Raw genomic sequence first — 25337 nt, 5'->3', positions numbered from 1 at the left:
TCGAAACACTGAAACTCACATTTTATTTGTAGGCCATAAACATGTCCGAAGGTAATGCACAAAAAACATGCTGACCGGCTGACGTGACATCAACGTGAGTTATGACTATGACATCCTGCATATCGAGACTTTTCTAGAAGAGGCCCTGCTAATTTCCGCATGACACAGCATCATCGCATTTTGCACTGTCGTAGTATTGTCATGAATTACAAATTGCACTTTTTTAATAGATTATATCATTATATTTTGATAAAGTCCGTGTGTTATCTTGCAAAAATGTAGCTGAATACTGTAATGAGGAAATCTGGTGTAAGTTAACATAATTTTTATTAAATTTGCACACAAGTTTATATAGTCCACACATACCGGTAACAGCATTTCATGTAACCGGCCCCCTGTGGGGTTGGTACAGTACAGTACAGTACAGTTTATTTTTGTATAGCCCAAAATCACACAGGAAGTGCCGCAATGGGCTTTAACAGGCCCTGCCTCTTGACAGCCCCCCAGCCTTGACTCTCTAAGAAGACAAGGAAAAACTCCCAAAAAAAACCTTGTAGGGAAAAAATGGAAGAAACCTTGGGAAAGGCAGTTCAAAGAGAGACCCCTTTCCAGGTAGGTTGGGTGTGCAGTGGGTGTCAAAAGAAGGGGGTCAATACAATACAATACACAGAACAAATCCTCAATATAGGTTGGTCAGCCCTAGGTCCCCACACACCCCTAAGGCCGCCTCTGCTCGGGTGCATTATACTATTATTTCCATGGCACACCTGGGTGGATCTCTCGGTTCACCACTGGTTGAAAACCACTCATGTAAAATAACATCAAGTTAAGAACTGAAGGTCCATAAAGTCCTGCTCTCCACCATACTATTTAAAAAAAGTGAAAATCTGAGAAATACTGATATCCTTTGTTTCAAAAAGGAAACATTTTGACAGAACTGTCAGGACTTGTGTGGAATGGTTGATGGAGAACTCAAACTAGCTATAGAATTAGACATCATGTTTCAAGAATTGGCTTCTAAGTAACAGCAAAAATGGTGGTCCTCCAGAAATGGAGATCACCCCAAACTAGCTGGTCGACTCTTGGCTTGGTTTACATCTCATTAGAACATTCACACAATTATAGACATGAACAGGACATTCAGCCCAACAAAGCTCGCCAGTCCTATCCACTTAATTCTTCTAAACTAACATCAAGTCTAGTTTTGAAAGTCCTACTGTCTACCACACTACTTGGTTGCTTATTCCAAGTGTCTATCATTCTTTGTGTAAAGAAAAACGTCCTAATGTTTGTATGAAATTTCCCCTTCACAAGTTTCCAACTGTGTCCCCATGTTCTTGATGAACTCATTTTAAAGTCACCATCTCGATCCACTGGACTAATTCCCTTCATATTTTTAAACACTTCAGTCAGGTCTCCTCTTAATCTTCTTTTACTTAAACTGTAAAGGCTCAGCTCTTTCACTCTTTCCTCCTAGCTCATCCCCTGCAATCAGCCCAGTCGCTCTCCTCTTGACTTTCTCCAGCACTGTTATGTCCTTTTTGTAACCTGGAGACCCAAACTGCACCCAGTACTCCAGATGAGGCCTCACCAGTGTGTTATAAAGCTTGAGCAGAACCTCCTTGGACTTGTACTAAACACATCAAGGTGCTATATAACCTGACATTCTGTTAGCCTTCTTAACGGCTTCTAAACACTGTCTGGATGTCGATAGCTTAGAGTCCACTACGACTTCTAAATTCTTCTCATAAGATGTTCTTTTGATTGTCCGTGTATTCAGACCTCACATTTTTTAATTCTTACATGTAATACTTTACATTTTCTGACATTCATAATTATTGGGCCGCTGACTAAAGTCAAAAGAAACAATCAAATCATCTTAAAGTTAAGGCAAGAGAATCTGCTCCATCGACAGCAGTGATTGATTACCAATCAAGAAAATGGCTTGAATGCTGTCCTCCAGAATCTGAGTTTGACAAGCCCGAGTTTAAAGGATGCATTTATCTGTGTCATGTCCACACTGGCCTGCAGGAGGCAGAGTGATGTTGTTGAATTCCACAGTTGACTACAAAAGAGACATTCATTTCTTCGTTTTGCTGGAATATTTTTTTTGGTCATTGGCTGTCAATTGCATAATCACTGTCAATCCTTTTCAGAAATAAAAAGTGTCAGTTTCCATATCCTTCTCATCAGAGCTTGTATGGAATTCTTCCAGGACATTTCAGCCTATTACTTCAAGCTTTCTGCAACTGGTAGGCTGGGATTTGTGACTGCTAGATATCGGAATGCACCTCATGTGTTCTTCCATTGTGGATTCTTTTTTTTTTGTTTTTTTTCTTGACCTTAAAGGCTGCCAAGTGTTCTGATGTGGTAGTTCACCCATCCATTCATTCATATGTCCTCTGTACATCCACCCATTTTCTTCACTGTGCAATTCAGTAGTCAACTGTAGAGCGTGTCTTTGGTGTTGCTCCCTGGTGTTTCCAAAGGCTCCTGCCATATTATTCATTCATTCATTCCTTTATTTTTCCTTACAGAGGAGAATGATGATGTTGACACCGTGAGTGCTGGAGCCCAGAAGGAATCCCAGACGACGTCCTCAGTAGACTCAAGTAAGACTGTGGCAACGACTTAACGGACTCTTTAATATTTAACTTCCCCCTAATGGTTTGTACCTAGGGGTCTGATTCTGAAGGTTACAGAGGGTCTAATCTACCCAAAAACTAAACGTCCATGAAAACTAATCTCACGTTACTCATGTCACGTAAACCACATGTCAAGTCATCCAGTCGTATTCTAACAAAGTGCCACGTGGTCAGGCCTGCCAATCGTCCTCACTTTCCTGGAAACGTCCACAGTTTTAACGCGCCATGGACTGTCCAGGAGGAATTTATAAAATTTTGAAAATGTCCAGAATTTTGGCTTCTAAAGTTTTGAAATCTCAATATGCTTATCATTGGTAAAAATTGAAAGCCGTATACCAATCAGCATTTGCTGAAGTAGTGCGCACACATTTTTGCCCCATTCCGGTTGTAAACAACGCAGATATTGACGAGAATAGTCGAAATCTGTCCAACTTGTTTTTTTCACTTCATCTGTTGAATTCAGCTTTATCTTCTTGGCAAGTAGACAGTTCATTCTAAATGTTGTTCCTTTCCTTAATTATTTGTAATCCTAATTCACCGTAACTAAGTGAATTTCTTCAAAATCGAAATTGTCTATGTGAGATCTTTTATTCGATCCTTCTTTCAGCAGCCTGATTTAACAAGAAATGTCATACATTCAGATGCAGTTCTTCGTATTTAAGTGCGAGTGAGTACTGGTGTGTAATATTTTATTGGAAAATATTGTTATTACCACCCATGGTTGCAAAACAGATTTATAATTGTAAATGAATGAGTCAACTATTAAAGTTTCAGTTAACAAAACAAATCACACATTTATTCTGTCATATAAATGCAGTATCTTTTTAGTTATCAGTTGTTCAAGTAATAAGTCACTTCTTCAAGTAATGTAATAATATTTTCATAATTCTTTCATTTACATTAATTCACAAATAGCCATTATGCCGAAAATAAAGTGCAAGTCCAGACTAGTTGAACAGTAAATATCCTTGTACAGTGGAACCTCGGTTCACGAACATCTCGGCACATGTACAACTCGGTTTACGACCAAAAAGTTCACCAAACTTTTGCCTCGGTTCACGACCACACACTCGGTATACGAACAAGCCAGGTTCCCTTTCGGTTTGTTCATGTTCAGTCTATCCCTGTGCATTTCCTGTGCAGCGAGCAAGAGAGAGAGCGTGACACACACACACACACACACACACACGCGCACGCACACACACATCCACACACACACACACGCACCCACACACACACACACACACACAGAGGCAGCGCGAGAGACAGAGGCACACACACAGGCAGCGTGAGGCAGAGAGCCGCTCACACACACAGGACCGCTCTAGAGAGACACACTGTGAGCTGCGAAGCTGATCGCACCCCCAGAGAATACAGACGCCCCTGGGAAAACCCCTAAGAAACATGGACAGACTACCTTCACATTCCTCCTTTCCCTTCTGGCCGGCTCTGTCGCGTAATATGCCTCTCGCGCGGTGCTCCGCCTTCTTAAAAAGCCTGCACGGGCTTCTTTCAGTTTGTTAAATTGGTTGCTTGCTACTCCTTCTTTCTGTCTCAGACAAACTCTGCTCCTGGCGGAGCTGTCATCTCTGACTTGTCATGGAGCACGTTTAAACTGTTGAAAAGAGACAAATGTTTGTCTGCAGTGCATTGAATAAAGTTCCTTTTTTTTCTACAACCTCCTGCATCTCTGTGCAAATCTGTGACCCAAGCGTGACAACACACATAGGTGCTCCAGGCTGGCAAAAGAGAGAGACACGCACACACACACAGGCGGGGGAGAGAGAGGCGTGCGCACACACACAGGAGCTCCAGGCTCGCAAAAGAGAGACACACACACACACACACAGGCGGGGGAGAGAGCGAGCGAGGGATGCATAAGGTAGAGAAGGCTTGTTTTTGTTTTCAGTTCAATTTACAGCGATCGGTTCATAGCCTGCATTGTTGCAATGTTACTTTTCTTGGTGGTTTATTAAATTACAGATTTTTCAAATGTTCATTTTTTCCTGTGCTTAAAACTCATTAAAAAAAGTGTTTTTAGGAGCGGTTCCTAGCACTATAGCGTGAACTATTGCAGTGTTAGTTTTCTCTGTTGTTCAAGGTTTTCTTAGTGTTATTCAATGTTTTTACATTTAGTTTACCATTACACTGTGAATTCTATGGTATAATTAACTAAAGTTGTGCTTAAAAACTAAAATATATATATATTTACATACAGTTCATATGGTCTGGAACGGATTACTTGTATTTACATACAATCCTATGGGAGAAATTGCTTCGGTTCACGACCAACTCGGTTTACGACCAGAGTTTTGGAACGAATTATGGTCGTGAACCGAGGTTCCACTGTATTTGAAAGGGTAGAACAGTTTCAGTTGAGGGGCCAATGTTTTAATTAATTTCCCCTTGGGATTAATAAAGTATCTATCTATCTATCTATCTATCTATCTATCTATCTATCTATCTATCTATCTATCTATCTATCTATCTATCTATCTATCATATAGTGCCTTTCATATCTATCTATCTATCTATCTATCTATCTATCTATCTATCTATTATATAGTGCCTTTCATATCTATCTATCTATCTATCTATCTATCTATCTATCTATCTATCTATCTATCTATCTATCTATCTATCTATCTATCTATCTATCTATTATATAGTGCCTTTCATATCTATCTATCTATTATATAGTACCTTTCATATCTATCTATCTATCTATCGATCTATTATATAGTGCCTTTCATATCTATCTATCTATCTATCTATCTATCTATCTATCTATCTATCTATCTATCTATCTATCTATCTATCTATCTATCTATCTATCTATCTATCTATACCATCTGAAGACTCTGACTTTCATTTAGGAGCCATGATAAGGGCCAAAAAGTCGCCAAACAAAGCAACACAACTGAAATACTGGTGCCGCGCGCAACCAAACTAGTTCGCCAACTCTCTCACTCAAACGCCGCGTACTTCCACCGCGCAACCAAACTAGTTTGCCCACATAGTCTGTAAGTACGACTCTAACGGTATGAGCCGAAACACTCACATCTTAATTTTTTTTTTTTTATGGGAGTGAGCGTTGTAAACTCGAAATGTTGCATGTTGAAACGTTGTAACTCGAGGGCCCCTGTATGTATGTATGTATCCATCCATATGTATATATGTATGTATATACCGTATATATCTTCTAGTAGTGGCCGGCTCTTATTGACGCCCGTTTCCAATAAACGCCGGGTTTGAAGAGATGTTGCAACAAATAGACGCCGGTCTCCAATAGTAACCGGTCTCCTTTAAGCACCGGTTTGTAGTAAATGCTGATCTCCAATGACCCACCGCCTTTTCCGTACGCTAATTCTCTTTTCGTACCACCTGGGCTACCGCCCTCCTGCAGTGAATCATACGGTAAGTACCTTTTTGTGTCAAAAATTTTTTGTCGTTGGATGCTATCGAGGAAGGGAGAAAGTCAAAACGAAATTTCTTTGTGTACATTTTGCCCTTTCGTCTCCACGTCAATCATAACCCCACAGGGAGGGCAGAGGTGGGTGGAAGGGGCGGGAAGAACATGAAAATGCCATCTTTGACACGTTAATCCTCACCTTTGACCAGGGAAGAAGGGGCTGTATTGGCTGTTGTTGCCTACATTTTATGGCCATAAATATGGTACCATACCGTATTTTACTGCCAAATGAACCCCGTTTACCCATCACCATTCCGTCTGCGAGGCGAATAATAGCTGGTCTCCAACAACCGTCTCTTTTAAACGCCAGGCTGTCCGAGTAATTTTTTGAATAAACGCCAGGGCTACTATTGGAAGATATACGGTATATATTGTAACAAAAGCGCTCTTTTTGCGCCCGACCCGACACAGATGGACATGGAGGCACACGTAAAATAAAACACAAATTTATTTTTCTTCAGCTGAATGGCACGTCTTCGTCGTGTCCCCCAACCACAGCACAGTTCCAAAACACCAACACAATACATATGAAATATCCACCACTCCTCCCAGGCAGCTTCATCCTCCTCCTCCCGACGCTGGCACCCTGATTAGTGGCTGCAGGCTTCTTTTATAGCCCACCTGGAAGTGCAGCCTAATTAGGCCTATTACCACCTACAGCCCACACGGGCTCAGGAAGCCTTGCAGCTCCCCCTGGCAGTGGCCATGGAGCCCAACTGGATGAGCTCCAGTGTAACATAATTGATGGCCCCGATGCAACCCGGGGGGGGGGGGGGGGGGGGGGGTTGGGGGGGAGAGGGTGGCTGCCACCAAGTGTTCCGGGGGACGTAATGTGCATCCCATGGCTGTTCCCTCGGATCCAGTGCCAAAGGGACATCCTGGCTGAGCATGAGTCCCGGCCGTCTGCTACAATATATATTTATCTACAGTATGTATATATATATATATATATATATATATATATATATATATATATATATATATATATATATAGTAGTGAAACAGGACAGCGAGGAGGGTCCTGCCTGGCTCCCTACTCCTGACGTCACGCTTCCTCCTCCACTCGGCCTGCAGCCTCAGCCTCAGATTAGCGCGAATATATCACTCCTGCAAGCGAACTATGATTCTTAGCACAATGAGAAAAGTCGCAAAATCAACCAGCAAATTCTAGAAAAAAGCCTGATGTAAATCTGTTAAGTAGTTCTCTCATTCGCTAGCTAAGCTGAGCAAGATACGCCCCGAGGCTGACGCGTGAGTGAGGAGGGCTCCACCCCCCTCTCCTCGGCTCGCTGCAAGTCTCTCGGATTCGTGCAAATAAATCGATACCACAGTGAACTGTGATAGTTAGTGTAATGAGAGAAGTCGCCAAATCAACCAGATTGTTCAAGCAAAATCCTTAAAGTAGTCCTCTCGTGAAAAGCGGACAGACATATACATAGAGAGATAGTAGCATTGTATGGTGTTTGCCAGTGGTGACCCAATGGACCCTTGCTCATTTCATAAGATTATTTTCTGTGTCACAAAATTAATAGAAATCAACAGAAAACAAACAAAAGTAAGATTAGTTAATTTCATATGCTGATGTAGATTTTTCTCACCTATGTAAATGTCACTGTGTGTGTCATGTTTTAATAGGACATATTTTAATTCTTAAAGGACTACTCAAAATGTTATTTGTTTCATATGTTACTTATTCCATGTAGTTTGTAGTAATGCCCAAAAAAATGTTCAGTCTTATGTTTTCATGCAGAACGGGGATAACAAAAGTTTATGACAAAACTTATGGTTACCAATGCTTAGCAACAGCAATTTCTTATTAGTAAACAGCAGAGAATGTGTCTTTATTAGTCTTTATTTGAAGGCCTTTTCAAATGATAATCAAAGAATGTGGCTGGAGTTGACACAAGTTGTTGGATTGATCATCAAAGTTTAAAGGGCAAAACCAAAATTTATTTCTAAGTGAATTAATCCTTGAGCGCCACTCTTTTGTGCCATCTTACCTTTAAATGGTAAAGCTTGAATGCTTGCTTATTGTAATACCTACTTAAGCATCACAATATTATTTCTCATAATTATTGTAAACACTTGGGCTGTTTTTTTCTATTTTTGTTTTCTATTGTTTACTCTCTCTCTCTCTCTCTCTCTCTCTCTCTCTCTCTCTATATATATATATATATATAGAGAGAGAGAGAGAGAGAGAGAGAGTATATTTTTTTGGGATATTTATAAAGTATTTACTACATACATACTTTACAATTTTTTACATCATCCATTGAGATGTATAGAACTTTTATTTTTGAATTTTGTTTTGCTGTGTGTACATACTTTGTTGTATTACATGTAGGATATTAAATTTGGGTCTATTATTTTTTTGGGGAACATTCTAATTTCTATATGTTTACTTTTTGTGTAATTGTTTTTGTTTTACGTGCATTACTCCATTCTATAATTACTGCCTTTGTTATTTAAAATATATTGAGTAGAATTATATACTGTGACAAAGTTGAATTTCTTTTTATACATTTAAAATACATATATACAGGTATACTCTTTTCAGGTTCTGCTTACTTTATCTTTTGCTTATTGCAGTAGCCATCTTCTACACTGCTCAAAATAATTAAGGGAACACTTCAATCAGATCTTGATGAGCAAAATACTCAAATGGAAAATCTTTACGGAGTAATCCTGTGTAATTCTTTGAGAACAAAGTGATGTCACAACGGTCAATGGAAACCTAAATCACCAACCCATTGAGGGCTGATTCAACATCACACTAAAAATCAAAGTACAATACAATACAGTTTATTTTAGTATAGCCCAAAATCACACAAGAAGTGCCGCAATGGGCTTTAACAGGCCCTACCTCTTGACAGCCCCCCAGCCTTGACTCTCTAAGAAGTCAGGGAAAAACTCCCAAAAAAAACCTTGTAGGGAAAAATGGAAGAAACCTTGGGAAAGGCAATTCAAAGAGAGACCCCTTTCCAGGTAGGTTGGGCGTGCAGTGGGTATCAAAAAGAAAGGGGTCAATACAATACAATACACAAAACAGAACAAATCTTCAATACAGTATAAAAATAAAAATGTTAGAAGTACGGAGCAGAATTTAACAGTAGATGATATCACATAAGAAGATTTGGATATATTTAGAGTCCTGGAGACCTCATCCATCAAGCTGCCTCCCCCATTTGGCTATTCCATGGCTGAAACAGCAATGGGCCAGCCAATCCGATGAAAGGACCCCTCCTTCCCATGATTCCTGCAATCCTCCATCAGGGATGACTTTACCTTAGGCAGGCAAAACAACTTGACAGGTGGGCCGTGGCACCAAGTGCCACATTTGAGTACCGAGAAGAGAAACAGAATAGGTGAGGGTTAGTATCCAAGTATAACAATTATAAAGTCAAAAATTAAAATTACAGGCTAATCCAACTTGTCTGAATTTCATCACAGCAACTCTTAATGTGACTCAGCAGTGTGTATGACCCCCACTGGCCTTGACAATGTCTGACCAGCTCCTGATGAGATGGTAGATGGTGTCCTGAGGGATCTCCTCCCAGACCTGGGTCAGGGCTTTAGTGAACTCCTGGACAGTCTGTGGAGCTACTTGGTGTCATCAGACGTACCAACATGTAACGTCCCAGAGGTTCTCAGTGAAATTCAGGTCAGGGGAACGTGTGGGCCATTCAATGGCGTCAATGCATTTGTCATCCAGTAACTGCCTATTCACTCTGGCCACAAGAGGCCGGGCATTATCCTGCACCAGGAGGAACCCAGGGCCCACTGCACCAGCATAAGGCCTGACAATGACTCTTAGGATTTCATCCCGGTACCTAACAGCATTTAGGGCACCATTTTCTAGCATGTGGAGGTCTGTGCAACCCTCCAAAGATATGCCTCCCCAGACCAACTCTGACCCACTGCCAAATGCTGGATGATGTTGCAGGCCACATAACGTTCACCACGGCTTCTCCAGACTCTTTCACTTCTGTCACCTGTGCTCAGTGTGAACCTCAGCTGTGAAGAAAATGGGGCACCAATGGCAGAGCTGCCGACTGTGGTATTCTCTGGCAAATGGTAATTGACCTGCACGGTGATGGGCTTTGAGCACAGGTCCCACTAGAGAAAGTCGGACCCCCCTTATGGAGTCTGTTTGTGACAGTTTGGTCAGAAACATGCACACCAGTAGCCAGCTGGAGGTCATTTTGTAGGGCTCTGGCAGTGCTCCTCCTGTTACTCTTCGCACAAAGGTGCAGATACCAGTCCAGCTGCTGGGTTGATGCTCTATGTCTAGTTCTCCTCATGTGACGGCCCAACTCCTGGTATCTCCTCCACACTCTTGAAACTGTGCTGAGAGACACAGCACACCTTCTTGGCACATATGGATCTGGACGAGCTGGACTACCTGTGCAACCTGTTCTGCCTCATGGTACCAGCAGTGACAAGGACACTATCCATCCATCCATCCATTTTCCAACCCGCTGAATCCGAACACAGGGTCACGGGGGTCTGCTGGAGCCAATCCCAGCCAACACAGGGCACAAGGCAGGGAACCAATCCTGGGCAGGGTGCCAACCCACCGCAGGACAAGGACACTAACAAAATGCAAAGCTAGAGAAGAATCAGTCTAGAAGGATGAGGAGGGAGCAATTGTCTGTGGCCACCATTCCCTTTTTGGGGGATGTCTTGCTGTTGGCTCTCCAGGTCACCTGTTGTCACTTTCATGTGCACCAAAGCAGTGGAAATTGATTCACAATCACTTCTTCTTCCTAAATGTACAGATTGATATCCCTGGAGCTTCATTGACTTGGTGTTAGACTGGGATGATTAAGTTTTCCCTTCATTTTTTGAGCACGGAATCTCGTGACCACCATGATGTGACGGGTCGAATGGCATGTGCAACCATCCAGCACCATCATGATCAGACATACAAAATGGCCATTACCTGCAAATCTAGTTCTATAAATTGGTGGCAAACAAGCAATGAGAAGTGAAGCAAAATGACACCCTTTTATTTGGCTAACTGAACCGATTATGATGTGTAAGCTTTGGAGGCAACTGAGCACCTTCTTCAGGCTTGGCTCTAAATTACAACACAACCTGCCTGCAGAAGGGGCTTCAGTTGCCTTGAAAGCTTACACATTATAATCGGTTCAGTTAGCCAATAAAAGGTGTCATTTTACTTGACTTCTCATTGTATCCATAATGGCTAACACAGTATAACACCCTACTGCTAGTGGCAAACAAGCAAAATGATGATGCAATAATAAAATTATAAAGAAATGGTAAAAAAATAAATAAAGATGAAAGCATGTTGAAACAAAACAAGTCAAATTAAAACTGTGTCACTGATCCCGAGGTACAAGGATTAAGTCAGCAAAGTCAAAACTCCAGTCCTGGAGGGCCGCAGTGGCTGCAGGTTTTCATTCTAACCATCTTCTTCATTAGTGACCAGTTTTTGCTGCTAATTAACTTCTTTTGCTTTAAACTTAATTAACTTGACTCAGATGCCTTAGTTGTTTCGTTTTCCTTAATTAGCAGCCAAACAATAATGAGAAACAAAACGAGCCGTCACATGACCAGCTCTCCGGTGCCCATCACACAATATCTGAACGTAAAGAAAGGTGAAGGTCTCAGTAAGGTTGATCTCTGAGGTCACCCAAACATTTTGGCGCCGTTCTTAGAAAAAAAAAAAAACAGAAAATCAACATTTTTGGAAATGTCTGCTGTGGCAGAATGAGAGCAGCAACAAGCCATGGAATTAAATAACGAGTTTAATCAACAATAAGAATCGGCTTCTCATTAAGAAACTGGTTGGAGTGAAATTGGCTGGAGTTTGATGTTCCAGTTTAGCTGGTCATCTGTTGGCATGTGTCACGTCTCATTTCTGTTCGGCTGTCATTTAACTGAATATTTTTTCCAAAAAACCTCAGTTTTCTGAAAAGCACACAATGCAATGGTTTCACATATAAATCAACATAAAACGTCTGTTGCCATGTGCTGTGGCTGCTGTTGGTGCATGTTTGGCATCTCTGGCAGCAGTGGCTGCATGGTAGGGGGCGGCTGCCTTCGCACAGCAGGTGGGTGGCAGTGGCGGGCACAGTGCGACGCAATATGGTATGTACCTCCAGTGGTGGTCCTCCCAGGCGAACGTTGCTGTAGGCGCATCAGCTACATGAATGTGTTCAGCACCATGATCAGCTGGGGACCAATCCGACGATGCTGGTACCACACTTTCATTTTCGATATCTATCTCCAAGACACTTGAGTCAAACTCGGAGTCCAACAAGTCAGAATCCTGTTCAACGAAATTACGTAAAACGTCCACGGAGTATTTTAATTTGCACATTCACTTTAGTCTCTCACCAAATGTCGATGCCATTTTAGAGGTTGTTTGCTCTTTGCTTTGGTATTCGAGGTTAAACCAACAAAGCTATGTAACGTTCCTTCTAGCAAAGAGAGTCAAACTGAAACGTAACTGCGAGTTTTGTTGTCGTTTGCAGCTGATTACCATCCTCTGCTCCTGAATTTTGACAAAAGTCGACATCAGCCCTGAAAGAGTTAATGAATAAACGAATAATTCAGAGGACTGAATCCTTAAAAACAGGGCCATTAAAATGAAGGGAAAATGAGTTAATTACCAGTGAAAACTGGTCACTGATTAGGAAAAGGGTTTGAATGAGAAACTGCCACCACTGCCCACCCTCCAGGCCTGGAGTTTGACACCCCTTGATTAAGTGAATGTTTTTCCAGCAGGATGCTCTTTAATTGATTTCTTTCTTCAGTAAATTATCTGTGTGCTTCAGAACCCTGAAAGTCCGTGAACTCTGTAACCTGAGTGTCTTCTTGTCACAGGTAAACAGAGCGTCAAGATCTTTGACGGCAACGATGCAGTGAAGCGCAACCAGTATCGGCTCATATCAGTTCCAAGGATTTCCAAAAGCGAAGACGTCGTGGTGAGCTTTCTTGTGTCTTTTCTGCACCTCACATCTCACTCAAACTCTGCTAACTGAATTTGCCCTCTTCTAGTTTCAGGGTAACGTTAATTAGGCTTTATTAATATTATTAAAGGGTCTACTGTCACACAACTTCTGAGTTCTGGGTTCAGGTCCTGGCCTAGTTACTGTTGTGGTTTATAAATACACCCATAACATATAAAGTGATGAGCCGGTGAGTCACGTGAATTTAAATATTCAGCAAAACTTAAGCCTTTTTTGTTCTTACCACTTGAAGTTTGCATGCAGACCTCAACACAAAGTGCGCTCACTTGTACCGATCCCCTTCTATGCTGTACAGCCCGCCAGATCAGCTCTGACGTTAATCACTGCTGATTTTTTCTTAAAGAGGCTTTACAAATTGCTTCCCTGGTTATCCCTGTCCTTGACCACACTTTCAAATAGTATTTATAATCAACGTTGTGATATTAAATATAAGAATTTAAACCACAAAATACAACAATGGCGCACTGCATGTGCAGTTTCCAAACACATGACGAGCTCGCAACACCATGTATAACACATATGGTAGTAACAGTCCAACACATAAATCCCGATGATCTTTATGGTCAACCCCAAAAACAGTTTGAATCCATACAGAAGACGGTGTAGCTTTCCAGATAAAAAACACATTTCAGTTCTACCGGCTCTTCAACAATTGCCACACTGCAGTAGGCATTCCACTCTGGATGGTGCAAAACAGGCTCCCGTATGGGTAGCTAGTAATTTCCTGGCCGTAAACGTTTCTCTCTTCTCATGCTTGCTGTCTTTGAACGTTCCTCCTGTCCCTTTTTTCTAACTTTCTGCCCTTAAAATCAGCCAGTCCACAGTACCTGTTTTCCCTTAATAGTGTAGATGTGTAGTGTAGTAGTATAGTGTGACGAGCTTTAGGGCACATCAGCACAGTCACACAAACAGGCGAACAATAAGGGGAGACGACAACACTTCGGTGACTCCCGCTACACGATGTTAGTAGCCAAAATGCCTTTATACTTGTGGAGGCACATTCGATTGGTGCATCAATAATCCCCTAGTAAATAGGTGACAGTATTTGAGCAATGTCACATACCTAATAATTGTATTGCTTACAGTGCATCCAGAAAGTATTCACAGCACATCACTTTTTCCACATTTTGTTATGTTACAGCCTTATTCCAAAATGGATTAAATTCATTTTTTTCCTCCAAATTCTACACACAACACCCCATAATGACAACATGAACAAAGTTTACTTGAGGTTGTTGCAAATTTATTAAAAATAAAAAATTGAGAAAGCACATGTACATAAGTATTCACAGCCTTTGCCGTGAAGCTCAAAATTGAGCTCAGGTGCATCCTGTTTCCCCTGATCATCCTTGAGATGTTTCTGCAGCTTCATTGGAGTCCACCTGTGGTAATTTCAGTTGACTGGACATGATTTGGAAAGGCACACACCTGTCTATATAAGGTCCCACAGTTGACAGTTCATGTCAGAGCACAAACCAAGCATGAAGTCAAAGGAATTGTCTGTAGACCTCCGAGACAGGATTGTCTCGAAGCACAAATCTGGGGAAGGTTACAGAAAAATTTCTGCTGCTTTGAAGGTCCCAATGAGCACAAAGGCCTCCATCATCCGTAAGTGGAAGATGTTCGAAACCACCAGGACTCTTCCTAGAGCTGGCTGGCCATCTAAACTAAACGATCGGGGGAGAAGGGCCTTAGTCAGGGAGGTGACCAAGAACCCGATGGTCACTCTGTCAGAGCTCCAGAGGTCCTCTGTGGAGAGAGGAGAACCTTCCAGAAGGACAACCATCTCTGCAGCAATCCACCAATCAGGCCTGTATGGTAGAGTGGCCAGATGGAAGCCACTCCTTAGTAAAAGGCACATGGCAGCCCGCCTGGAGTTTGCCAAAAGGCACCTGAAGGACTCTCAGACCATGAGAAAGAGACAATTCTTTGGTCTGATGAGGCAAAGATTGAACTCTTTGGTGTGAATGCCAGGCATCACGTTTGGAGGAAACCTGGCACCATCCCTACAGTGAAGCATGGTGGTGACAGCATCATGCTGTGGGGATGTTTTTCAGCGGCAGGGACTGGGAGACTAGTCAGGATAAAGGGAAAGATGACTGCAGCAATGTACAGAGACATCCTGGATGAAAACCTGCTCCAGAGCGCTCTTGACTTCAGACTGGGGCGACGGTTCATCTTTCAGCAGGACAACGACCCTAAGCACACAGCCAAGATATCAAAGGAGTGGCTTCAGGACAACTCTGTGAATGTCCTTGAGTGGCCCAGCCAGAGCCCAGACTTGAATCCGATTGAACATCTCTGGAGAGATCTTAAAATGGCTGTGCACCGACGCTTCCCATCCAACCTGATGGAGCTTGAGAGGTGCTGCAAAGAGGAATGGGCGAAACTGGCCAAGGATAGGTGTGCCAAGCTTGTGGCATCATATTCAACAAGACTTGAGGCTGTAATTGCTGCCAAATGTGCAACGACAAAGTATTGAGCAAAGGCTGTAAATACTTCTGTACATGTGATTTCTCAGTTTTTTTATTTTTAATAAATTTGCAACAACCTCAAGTAAACTTTTTTCACGTTGTCATTATGGGGTGTTGTGTGTAGAATTCGGAGGAAAAAAATGAATTTAATCCATTTTGGAATAAGGCTGTAACATAACAAAATGTGGAAAAAGTGATGCGCTGTGAATACTTTCCGGATGCACTGTACATGATTGTTCAGTGAGAGAAGTCAACGGTACCAGGCAGGTAGCACAGATCGGGTCCTGACAGTGCCTGTTACTGCTGGCTTTATGGAAAAAAGAAGAAGATTGAGTGTCAGACTTATTAGCTAAAATCCGTGAAGGAAGGACAGGTGTCGTACGTGATGAAGAGGTGCACTTCAGATTTTACATAATCTGTTTTTTACATCATCTTCAATCTTTCGTTCACTTACCACATCTTCCACCAGCCTCTCCTCAAAATCTGCCATTTTTGGATACATGGTGCCACGTCTGCTTCGATGCATAGTAAGGAAAAATGTAGTACCGGGCAGAAACCCAGCAAGGTGGAGGCGGCAAGTCACCTGTACAACTGGGAATGTTTCAGACGCTGTCATAGATGATGCTGGCCGGCACACCCAATGTGTGTGGAGTTCAGTCTCTTTAGGTTACGTTTCAGCGTCTCACTTTATGAGTCGTCTTCTCCTCCTCCTTACTGGTTCTTCTCTTCAGTAGACTTTCATAATTCTTTTGGTCACTTTTTAAAACTTGTCATGTTGAAGGTGAACACACCTAGCCCCTCTCTGTCCAGTGTCAGTTTGACAGATCGTATCCGCACATGGTCACAAAGTACGTGTGCACTTAGATCACCAATGGTTTGAGAGCTTTGTTTTTACACACGTGGAATGACCAGAAAATGACCGTATTACCGTTTAAAGTTCTGACTGTTCATCTTGCTAGACTTCCCGTTTTACTTTGTGGTAAGTTATATTTTTGCTAGTTTAACCTTCTGTCTGCTGTCTGTACTAACACTTCCTCTTTTATGTGGTTAACTAAACGACTTCTGCAGAAATCAAATGTTCAAGTAATGGAAAGGAACTTACAGTTTTAACATAAAGAAATATTGTCTATAAACTTTCTTAACACCTTAAACCACAAGACTACAGTATCCCCCCAAATGCCATATTGTCACTTCTTTGTTTGGATCATTTTCCGATGATTCATTTTGACGTTTTGCCCTTATCTCCCCCTCTTTATTAGCCTTCATGCCTGCTGATGCAATGTGATGTGATAGATTACTGGTGGTCTACAGGGCGCCTGCTACCTTGTCTGACCCAATGCTTGTTTCTCTTCAACAGGAGGCAGCTCTGAGAGCCTACTTCATTCCAGATGATCCTCATGACTACGAGCTGCAGATGTACAGTCAGCAAGTTCTGGTCAGCGAAGATATCATTAACCGAAATGGGTCCATGGAGAACACAAAGTCTCAGTCTGTGTTTCGGGAGAGCATTCCGGAGGCCTGGGTACTGCGAACCAAGCCCAAGGACTGTGAAGTACTCAAGATTTTTGCTGGCTGGCTAAAGTAAGTTGTAGATTGTTGTTTGGGTTAGGGCCTTGTAGCCTTCTTCTATAGTAGATGCCATTTTGCGCCACTGTCACCAGGCCACTTCTTTGGAGTGACACACATGAGGCTGCGGTGGGCAGTAGAGGGGATTACTGCCTCAGCTGGTCCCAAAACTCAGCACATTTTAATTCCATTTATTTTTTTCTGTACTCATCTGAGGTCATAATGACTTGTTTTCAGTTGTTCTTGAACTTCTTATTGCTGTTACGTTTACTTTTAATCACTTCATGGTTTTGTTTGCTGTTTTCCTATAGTCACTGTCATATTGTGAGGCAGCTACATGGGCACCACCATTTTACTTGAAGCGGCGACCCCCATTGCTAGACATTATGGTAACCAAGGTGTTGTTTGGTTGTTTCCTAAAAAGGTCAAAACTTGTTTTTGACGGGGAATGAAATTAAGAGTAGAGCTTAAAAACGAAAGAGTATCATGGTGAATGTGTAGCCAGAAACGTTTAGCTAAAACGGCTTGATTGCCAGCTTTGCGGCCATTGATGACAGGACAGGCCCCACCACCTGCAACACTGAATAGGTGTAAGTGGGTTAAATAATAGATTTTTTTTATTTTTAAAATCAACTTTATTGTGGTCAGTATTAGAAAAAATCTTAACATATCAATATATACAGTTAATAATGGGCAATTGCAGAAGAAATAGACAGTGTCAATAAACGGATGCTTGAGGGCGCTGTTGCCCCGTGAAACCCAACAGACAGATGCGGACACAGGTTTAAAAGCACCCAGAAGTATTTTAATTTTCTTCCTTAAAGTGTTCCTTAAAGCACCTCCAGCACAATATACACAATCAATAAACACAATAGTCAATACAATAATTCCTCCTCTCCTCCCAGCAGCTCCGTCACACTCCCTCCCAATTCCAGCTCAGCTTGCTGGGTCTCCACCAGTCCTTTATATAGTCCTTGACCGGGAAGTGCTCCTGTCCTTCTGTCCATGTGATTCATTAGCACTTCCGGGTCAGATGGAGACTTGTATTTTTCTTCAGCCCGGAAGTACTTCTGTTCTTCCGTTCCCATGACTTGGCAGTACTTCCGGGCTATATGGGAAGCAAAAATCCCCCTGCAGCGTCACACGGTGGCACCCACGGTACCCAGCAGGGTTGTGAAGCAAAACTCCATCTTCCATGATACCCTGCGGGAATCCGGGGCACCTCTAGGCTGTAGGGAAGACGCCATCTAGCGTCCTGGGTGTGTCGGCCGGGATGAGCTGCCAGACCGTCCATCACAACAGTTAACAGATACATCAGTCCACCACTACTCCCTCATTACACTCCTCCTACTCCGCACATTAATACAAATTATTTTTTTTCCAAGAAATAAGCAGTTAATTATTACATTCCTCCTCCTACTCCTCCACACATTAATAAAAATAATTAGCTGATGCACACCAATGCTTTCCCGTATCAGCAGTTTGGCACCAGTTTGCCCCCCTCAACAGCACTCAGTACTTGTTCTGTTCTCCACAGTAGCTTATGGTAGGTAAATTCAAGTTCCAGTCTACTTTTAATAAGAACTTTGAACAATAGCAGTGCATCGGTCACCATGTTTAATAATCCATCCATCCATCCATTATCCAACCCACTATATCCTAACTACAGGGTCACGGGGGTCTGCTGGAGCCAATCCCAGCCAACACAGGGCGCAAGGCAGGAAACAAACCCCGGGCAGGGCGCCAGCCCACCGCAGGGCACACACACACACACTAGAGACAATTTAGGATCACCAAAGCACCTAACCTGCATGTCTTTGGACTGTGGGAGGAAACCCACGCAGACACGGGGAGAACATGCAAACTCCACACAGGGAGGACCTGGGAAGCGAACCCGGGTCTCCTAACTGCGAGGCAGCAGCGCTACTCACTGCGCCACCGTGCCACCCATGTTTAATAATAATAAGTTTTAATAACAGATAAGGTGACTCAATTGTGCTGACTGATTGGTAGTTCAGGTTCTTATGTCAGTGTCCCCCTCCCCATGTTAGATTTCCCTAAAGACCAATTACAGCACCTACAGTAAAAGCCTCTCTTCCTGTGCTTTGTCTCCTAGTGTCTTCCTGATGGCACCCATCTTGGATTGTCTCCTCTCCCAGAGATGAGCATGGGAAAGGCACTATATACATAAATTGTATTCTTATTTATTATTAAATCGCACCCACGAGTCACTTATGAATATCAGTGGCTGATGGGACTGCTGTACCCTTGCAGCCAGAGATCCTTGATTTTGTATCTGTTACTACTAGATGGGCATCCTCATCCTCACTTCTCCTGAATGTGGCAGAGTTTGATTGATTGAGCTGTAAGGGAGGTGAGGAGGAATCTAGTTGATTTTTGGTTGAACGTGGGCAATTCCTTTTACTCCTCAGACTATGCTAGTCATACAGATGGTGGGAAGATTTCCCACAAATGTGCAGGTGCTAATTGAAGGAACGGAGCATGTTTGCTCTACGTAGATATGTACCCCGCCGCCTTTTCCTGTTATGAATGTGTGGGACACCCACGTAGTTTAGTTTGTCTGTTATACATGTTGAATTTCTTTCTTCCATCCATCCATCCATTTTCCAACCCGCTGAATCCGAACACAGGGTCACGGGGGTCTGCTGGAGCCAGTCCCAGCCAACACAGGGCACAAGGCAGGAACCAATCCCGGGCATGGTGCCAACCCACCGCAGGACACACACCAATTTAGAATCGCCAATCCACCTAACCAGCATGTCTTTGGACTGTGGGAGGAAACCGGAGTGCCCGGAGGAAACCCACACAGACACGGGGAGAACATGCAAACTCCACGCAGGGAGGACCCGGGAAGCAAACCCAGGTCTCCCAACTGCGAGGCAGCAGCGCTACCCACTGCGCCACCGTGCTGCCCTGAATTTCTTTCTTTTTATATTTAATTTTTATGTCTGCTTCTCTATGGGTGCCACCATATATTTGGATGTGGTGCCCCACCAGAGTCTGGTTATAATGACTCGCAGTATGATTCGATTTTTGCTCCTTAAATTTACAACCACTAGTTTTCATTTTGCTTTTCACTTTCATATTAACATTTCTGATAACTGCCTGAAAAGTCATCAGAAGATTATTTTTGTTTTTCTTCCCATTGTAAAGTGTGTCACACTGCCATTTTAGAGTCTCTATGGGTGCGTAACAGGTTACTAAGAGGCTGTGCCTGGTTATTATATACCACTTTTCAATTACAGAATTGCTTATAAATATTACTTGCTTAAAAGTTCCAGAGTAGCCTTTTGTCCAAGGTTGCGGATTCAGACTGTGAATAAGTGTTGGTTTAGTGCTTTAGGATTTTTTCTTTCTCAGATAAGCACCAGAAAATGGATGGATGAAGGTTTTGATTTTCTGGTATTGACTCATAGCTTTCTGTGTCTCAAATTCGATGCTCAGTCTCATTGCTTTGCCGTCAGATGAATTATTGTGTACTTTGTCTTATTTCAGGATTCCTAGCCTAGCTGGAATTCAAAGTATTGTTCCTTGTCATTTTTGTTCATCTTTATGTCACATTAACTGTTAGTTGGTTATTATCTGCTTTGTTGTCTATGCTTGTGTTATGTTCCATGTGTTTTGTGGGTGGTCCCCCTATGAGGCGGCCAATCACTGCCAGGAACAGTACACTATCCTATAAATCCAAAGGGTCTTCATTAGGACCTGGCAGTTCATTTTGAACATGACGTGTTTATTGTGTTTCATTGATCTATTGGGTATCTGATTTTTTGAACCTTATTGCTTTGTTTCCGGATCACTGTATTGGGACTTTGTGTGCATTGGATTTCTTTTGTGTTTTTGGGCAGTTCTTCTGTTTCTTATGGTCCACTGAGCTTAACTGTATTGAAGAACAATTTGTGAAGAATACATCTTTTTATTTTATAAAGCTTCTTCAAGGAACTTTTTGTGTCTACTAGAGGATTTTATTATTATGTTTTTTTCTATTTCTTAGACTGGGAGTAGCATACATTTCCATCTCCATCTCGAAGAGCAGCACAGTAGAATCTGTGATTAAAGAGGTCCTCCTGCAGCTTGGACGTCAGGTACCGTAAATGAATTACATTTGTATAAGGGAAGGTCTGTCCTGTCAGCAGCATATACACTTGGCACTAGTGATGGCACTAAAGTGGAGTTCTGCCGCTGTGTTAACTCAAGTCTGGCTGTTCATCCTACAGGACGAGGATCCCCAAGGGTTTCAACTGGTTGAAGTATACATGGGAAGTAAGCAAGGTAAGAACTTAGGTTTCTTTTTCAGTGGTCATGAGTCACATGGTTGAAAACTGACTGAACATTTCTGGGATATGTAGATACTCCTTTAGCTCAGGAAGTATACTGACTGAACGGTGCGGCAGAAGTTTGAAGTAAGAAGGAATCAGAAGATCATAATTGTAATAACAAGCTAAGGTTGCACCGGAGAGGACAGGAATCAAATAAGGCAAAATCACAGAACAAGAAATGTAGGCAGAGAGTCGATAACCAGAATATTTTACATAGCCAAACCAAAAACACAACATGTGAATCAAAGATGAAGAGCAGAAAAGAATTCTTAACCAGAGGTATCCTTAACAATAGTAATATGAGGGTTTTATGTTTTGATTTATCCACAAATTTGGATAGTCTGGAAGTGTATAACACTGACACTTATAGTGTCGTGGTAATAATTCTCTGTCATCCTAGCTAACAGCAGCCTGGAAAAACAATGGTGGCACCCATAGTAAAAACAAAATGGTGCCTTGGGAGGATGTATTTTAAAAATAACGTCTTCAAAAACATCCTGAATCAAAAAAAAGTAAACTCTAAAACCCCCAAAATAATACCTAATTTTTAGAGTCCATGGAACAGGTTACTATAATATTAAAAAACAGTCCCAGTCATAACATCAAGGTTACCTTTCCAGTGCACTTCTGGCTGTTCAGTTCAAACATCATGGCTTTGAGCCTAGAATGGGACCAACTGGTGGCTTGAGCCTGTTACTTTGGTGTTAGCAGTGGGATATTCTTCATTGTGAATGACAGATCTTAGTGACAGTGTCAGAATAGTTTTCCAAAGGTGCAGGATGCTATCTATCTATCTATCTATCTATCTATCTATCTATCTATCTATCTATCTATCTATCTATCTATCTATCTATCTATCTATCTATCTATCTATCTATCTATCTATCATAGTGTCTGTGTTTTCATGGTGAATATGTACCCAGAAACATATCTCTAAAACGGCTTAGTTCGTTGGTATGGACTGGAATGCTGTCTTGGGTTGGTTCCTGCTTTTTGCTTTATGCTAATGGGCTGGGCTCCATCCCCTGCAGCTCTGAGAAGGTTTAAATGTGTTTTAACAATGGATAGATGGATGAAGGGACAGATTTACATTGAAAGGTACTATATCTATATATATATATATATACTATATATTGACCCCCTTCTTTTGACACCCACTGCACGCCCAGCCTACCTGGAAAGGGGTCTCTCTTTGAACTGCCTTTCCCAAGGTTTCTTCTATTTTTGCCTACAAGGTTTTTTTGGGAGTTTTTCCTTGTCTTCTTAGAGCAGCAGTTCTCAACCTTTTGAGATTCAAGGACCACTTAAAAAATGTGTGTCTCAGCCACGGACTACTACTGAAAATTTTGCTACTGGCGCACTAGAAATTTATATAATATATAACTATACTTTCGTATACAACTATACATATAATAGTTAGTACTACTAACTTGGTGTAACTATATAAGAAATACAGTTGCCACACTTGAGTGACTTGACTATAGGTATAATAAAGTTGATATTTAAAATTATTTATTATATATTTTAATAAATGTTTCAACTTCAAATTAAAAAGTATAATATTCGTTTTACAATTTGCATTGATGTTTGCATACACCGTTTCATCAGTTTTTATGTCAAATATGAAACAAATTGTAATTGCATCCTTTTGTAATGAACAAATGTCACTTACTGCTAACAATAGTTAGTATTAGAAATAATGCTACATTTAATTTTAGTGCGAGCCTTGAGCTTGCAAATTTGAGCACAGCTTATCCAAACGAGGTGTAATGCTTGAAAGACTCAATCGGAGTTCATCTTCGACTTCAAGCCGTGAACGACATTTTGTTTTAATTGTAACCAGTGCAGAAAATCCACATTCACAAAGATATGATGTCGCAAAGGGTAAAATTATTTTGAAAGCTTTCTGAGACAGTTCTGGATACTCATGTGAAGCTTGTGTCCAAAATTTCATCAAGCTCACTCTCGGATGCATCATCTTCAATGTAGTATCACTGGTCAGTTCAATTAATTGGTTTAATTCCGATGTTGGTAAATTTAATGAATCAATGTGTGCAAGAAACGAACTGGAAACCCACAAAAAACTCTCAACGTTCAAATCACCAAAGTAGAAGTTAAATTGATCCAGCAATGATTGAATATGTTCAGAAATCAATTTCACCAACTCGGGCTTGTTGATTTCAGCATTTTCTTGTTTCTCGGTGAATTCATGCAATTGATCAAACATTTCAAAGTTACCCTGAAATAATCTTGTCTTCCACAGATCAAGTTTTTTCATAAAAGCAGACACTTTATCACTGAGGGTAATTAAGTTTGTGTGCTTCCCTTGCAGAGATGAATTCAGTTTATTCAGCTGTTCAAAAATGTCAGCCAAGTAAGCCAGAGCAGCAAACCATGAATTGTCATTCAAATGAACAACAAGCTGTGAATTTTTTCCTCCAAGAAACTCTCTCACCGCATCACGTAATTCAAACAGTCTGTTAAACACTTTTCCCCTTGATAACCAGCGAACTTCAGTGTGCATCAGTAACTGTTCATGATCAAAATCCATATTCGAAGATAATGAAGCAAAGAGACGAGAATTCAGTGGATGAGCCTTGATGTAATTAACAATTTTTATGGCCTGATCAAAAATAGATTTCAAGTTCGCGTTCATTCTTTTACTCGCAAGACTTTCCCGATGAATCATACAGTGCGTAAATGTGGCAGTTGGCACATTAGAACGCACACATTCCCACAAGCCTGTTCGTTTTCCAGTCATTGCTGCAGCACCATCCGTGCACACTCCGATACACCAGGACCATTCGATGCTATTGGCTGCCATAAAATTATCAAGGATAGCAAAAAATTCTGCACTTGTTGTGTGACCCGGACAAACTTTACAAAATAAAAAATCTTCTTCAACTTCATCCATCCAGATATATCTGACATAAGCTATTAATTGTGCCTGACCGGAAACATCCGTTGATTCGTCCAATTGAATAGCAAATTGTTTACAATCTTGCAGCCTTGAAATCAACTGTTCTTCAACGTCAGCTGCCGCCAAAGTTATACGTCATTGAATTGTGTCGTTTGAAATTGGAATTGTTTTCAGTTTACTTGCCAAGGCTTTACCAAACATCTCTCGACACATATCTATAGCAGCAGGCATTATCAGAGTTTCTGCAATTGTGTTAGGCTTTTTGGCCTGTGCAACTCGGATAGCCACTAAAAATGATGCTCTTAAAGCCTTCTCATTGACTTTAGTTGCTTGCAGTATGCAAGACTTCTGATTATCAAGTGAATGTTTCTTGCGCATAAAATATTCCAATGGTTTCTCCGAGCAGTCAGTATGATTAGTTTTAAGATGTCTTCGGAGTTTCGCAGGTTTCATCGCTTCATTTGCAAGAATTTGTGAACATATTACACACTGTGGTCTGGGTTGATCATTTACTATCCATATTACTAACCGAGAATGCTAAACCGGATGATGGACGCAGGCACATCCGGCAATGGGCTGTAGCTGCAAAAAGACGTACTGCGCAGGCGCAAAAAGAGTCCGCGAGGGTCGGCTGAGGAGCCGAGAAAGGCGGATAAAAGAGGGCGTGAGAGGCGGACAAGACCACAGAAAAAAGGAGTGAGCACAGGAAAAATGGAGAAATGAGGCGCAAAGAGCACCGAAAAAAGGAAACGACACATAAAAAAGTATTCAAACGCAAGCAAAGCACGAAACACATTGCACACGAAACTAGACCCAAAAAAAAAAAAAAAAAAAAAAAAAGAGGCTCGCGCACAACAGCAAGGCACCCCCCCCCCCCCCACACACACACACACATCCATAAGAAGTGACACCCAAAGCCACA

At 41.7% G+C, this 25337-nt stretch overlaps 1 protein-coding gene and 1 long non-coding RNA gene across 2 annotated transcripts in view; one reads left to right on the top strand and one right to left on the bottom strand.

Moving 5' to 3' along the window:
* The window catches only part of LOC114654940 (diacylglycerol kinase theta), a 360676-nt gene that overhangs the window by 255280 nt on the left and 80059 nt on the right, over positions 1 to 25337 (top strand). Inside the window, 5 exon segments of the mRNA XM_028805813.2 lie at positions 2538 to 2612; positions 12970 to 13070; positions 16947 to 17170; positions 21171 to 21261; positions 21394 to 21448. Of these exon segments, the coding sequence (XP_028661646.2) occupies positions 2538 to 2612; positions 12970 to 13070; positions 16947 to 17170; positions 21171 to 21261; positions 21394 to 21448 (546 nt within the window).
* Positions 428 to 9224, bottom strand: LOC127528825 (uncharacterized). The gene is made up of 2 exons (XR_007935432.1): positions 9042 to 9224; positions 428 to 550 (listed from the first exon to the last, which is right to left on the bottom strand). It is a non-coding gene; the product is annotated as an uncharacterized LOC127528825 (long non-coding RNA).

This window comes from Erpetoichthys calabaricus, chromosome 7 (assembly GCF_900747795.2).
Source record: "Erpetoichthys calabaricus chromosome 7, fErpCal1.3, whole genome shotgun sequence".
In the NCBI taxonomy this organism is placed as follows: Eukaryota; Metazoa; Chordata; class Cladistia; order Polypteriformes; family Polypteridae; genus Erpetoichthys; species Erpetoichthys calabaricus.
The sequence above is the reverse complement of the archived record's forward strand: the minus strand, read 5'-3'. Positions and strand labels throughout refer to the sequence as shown.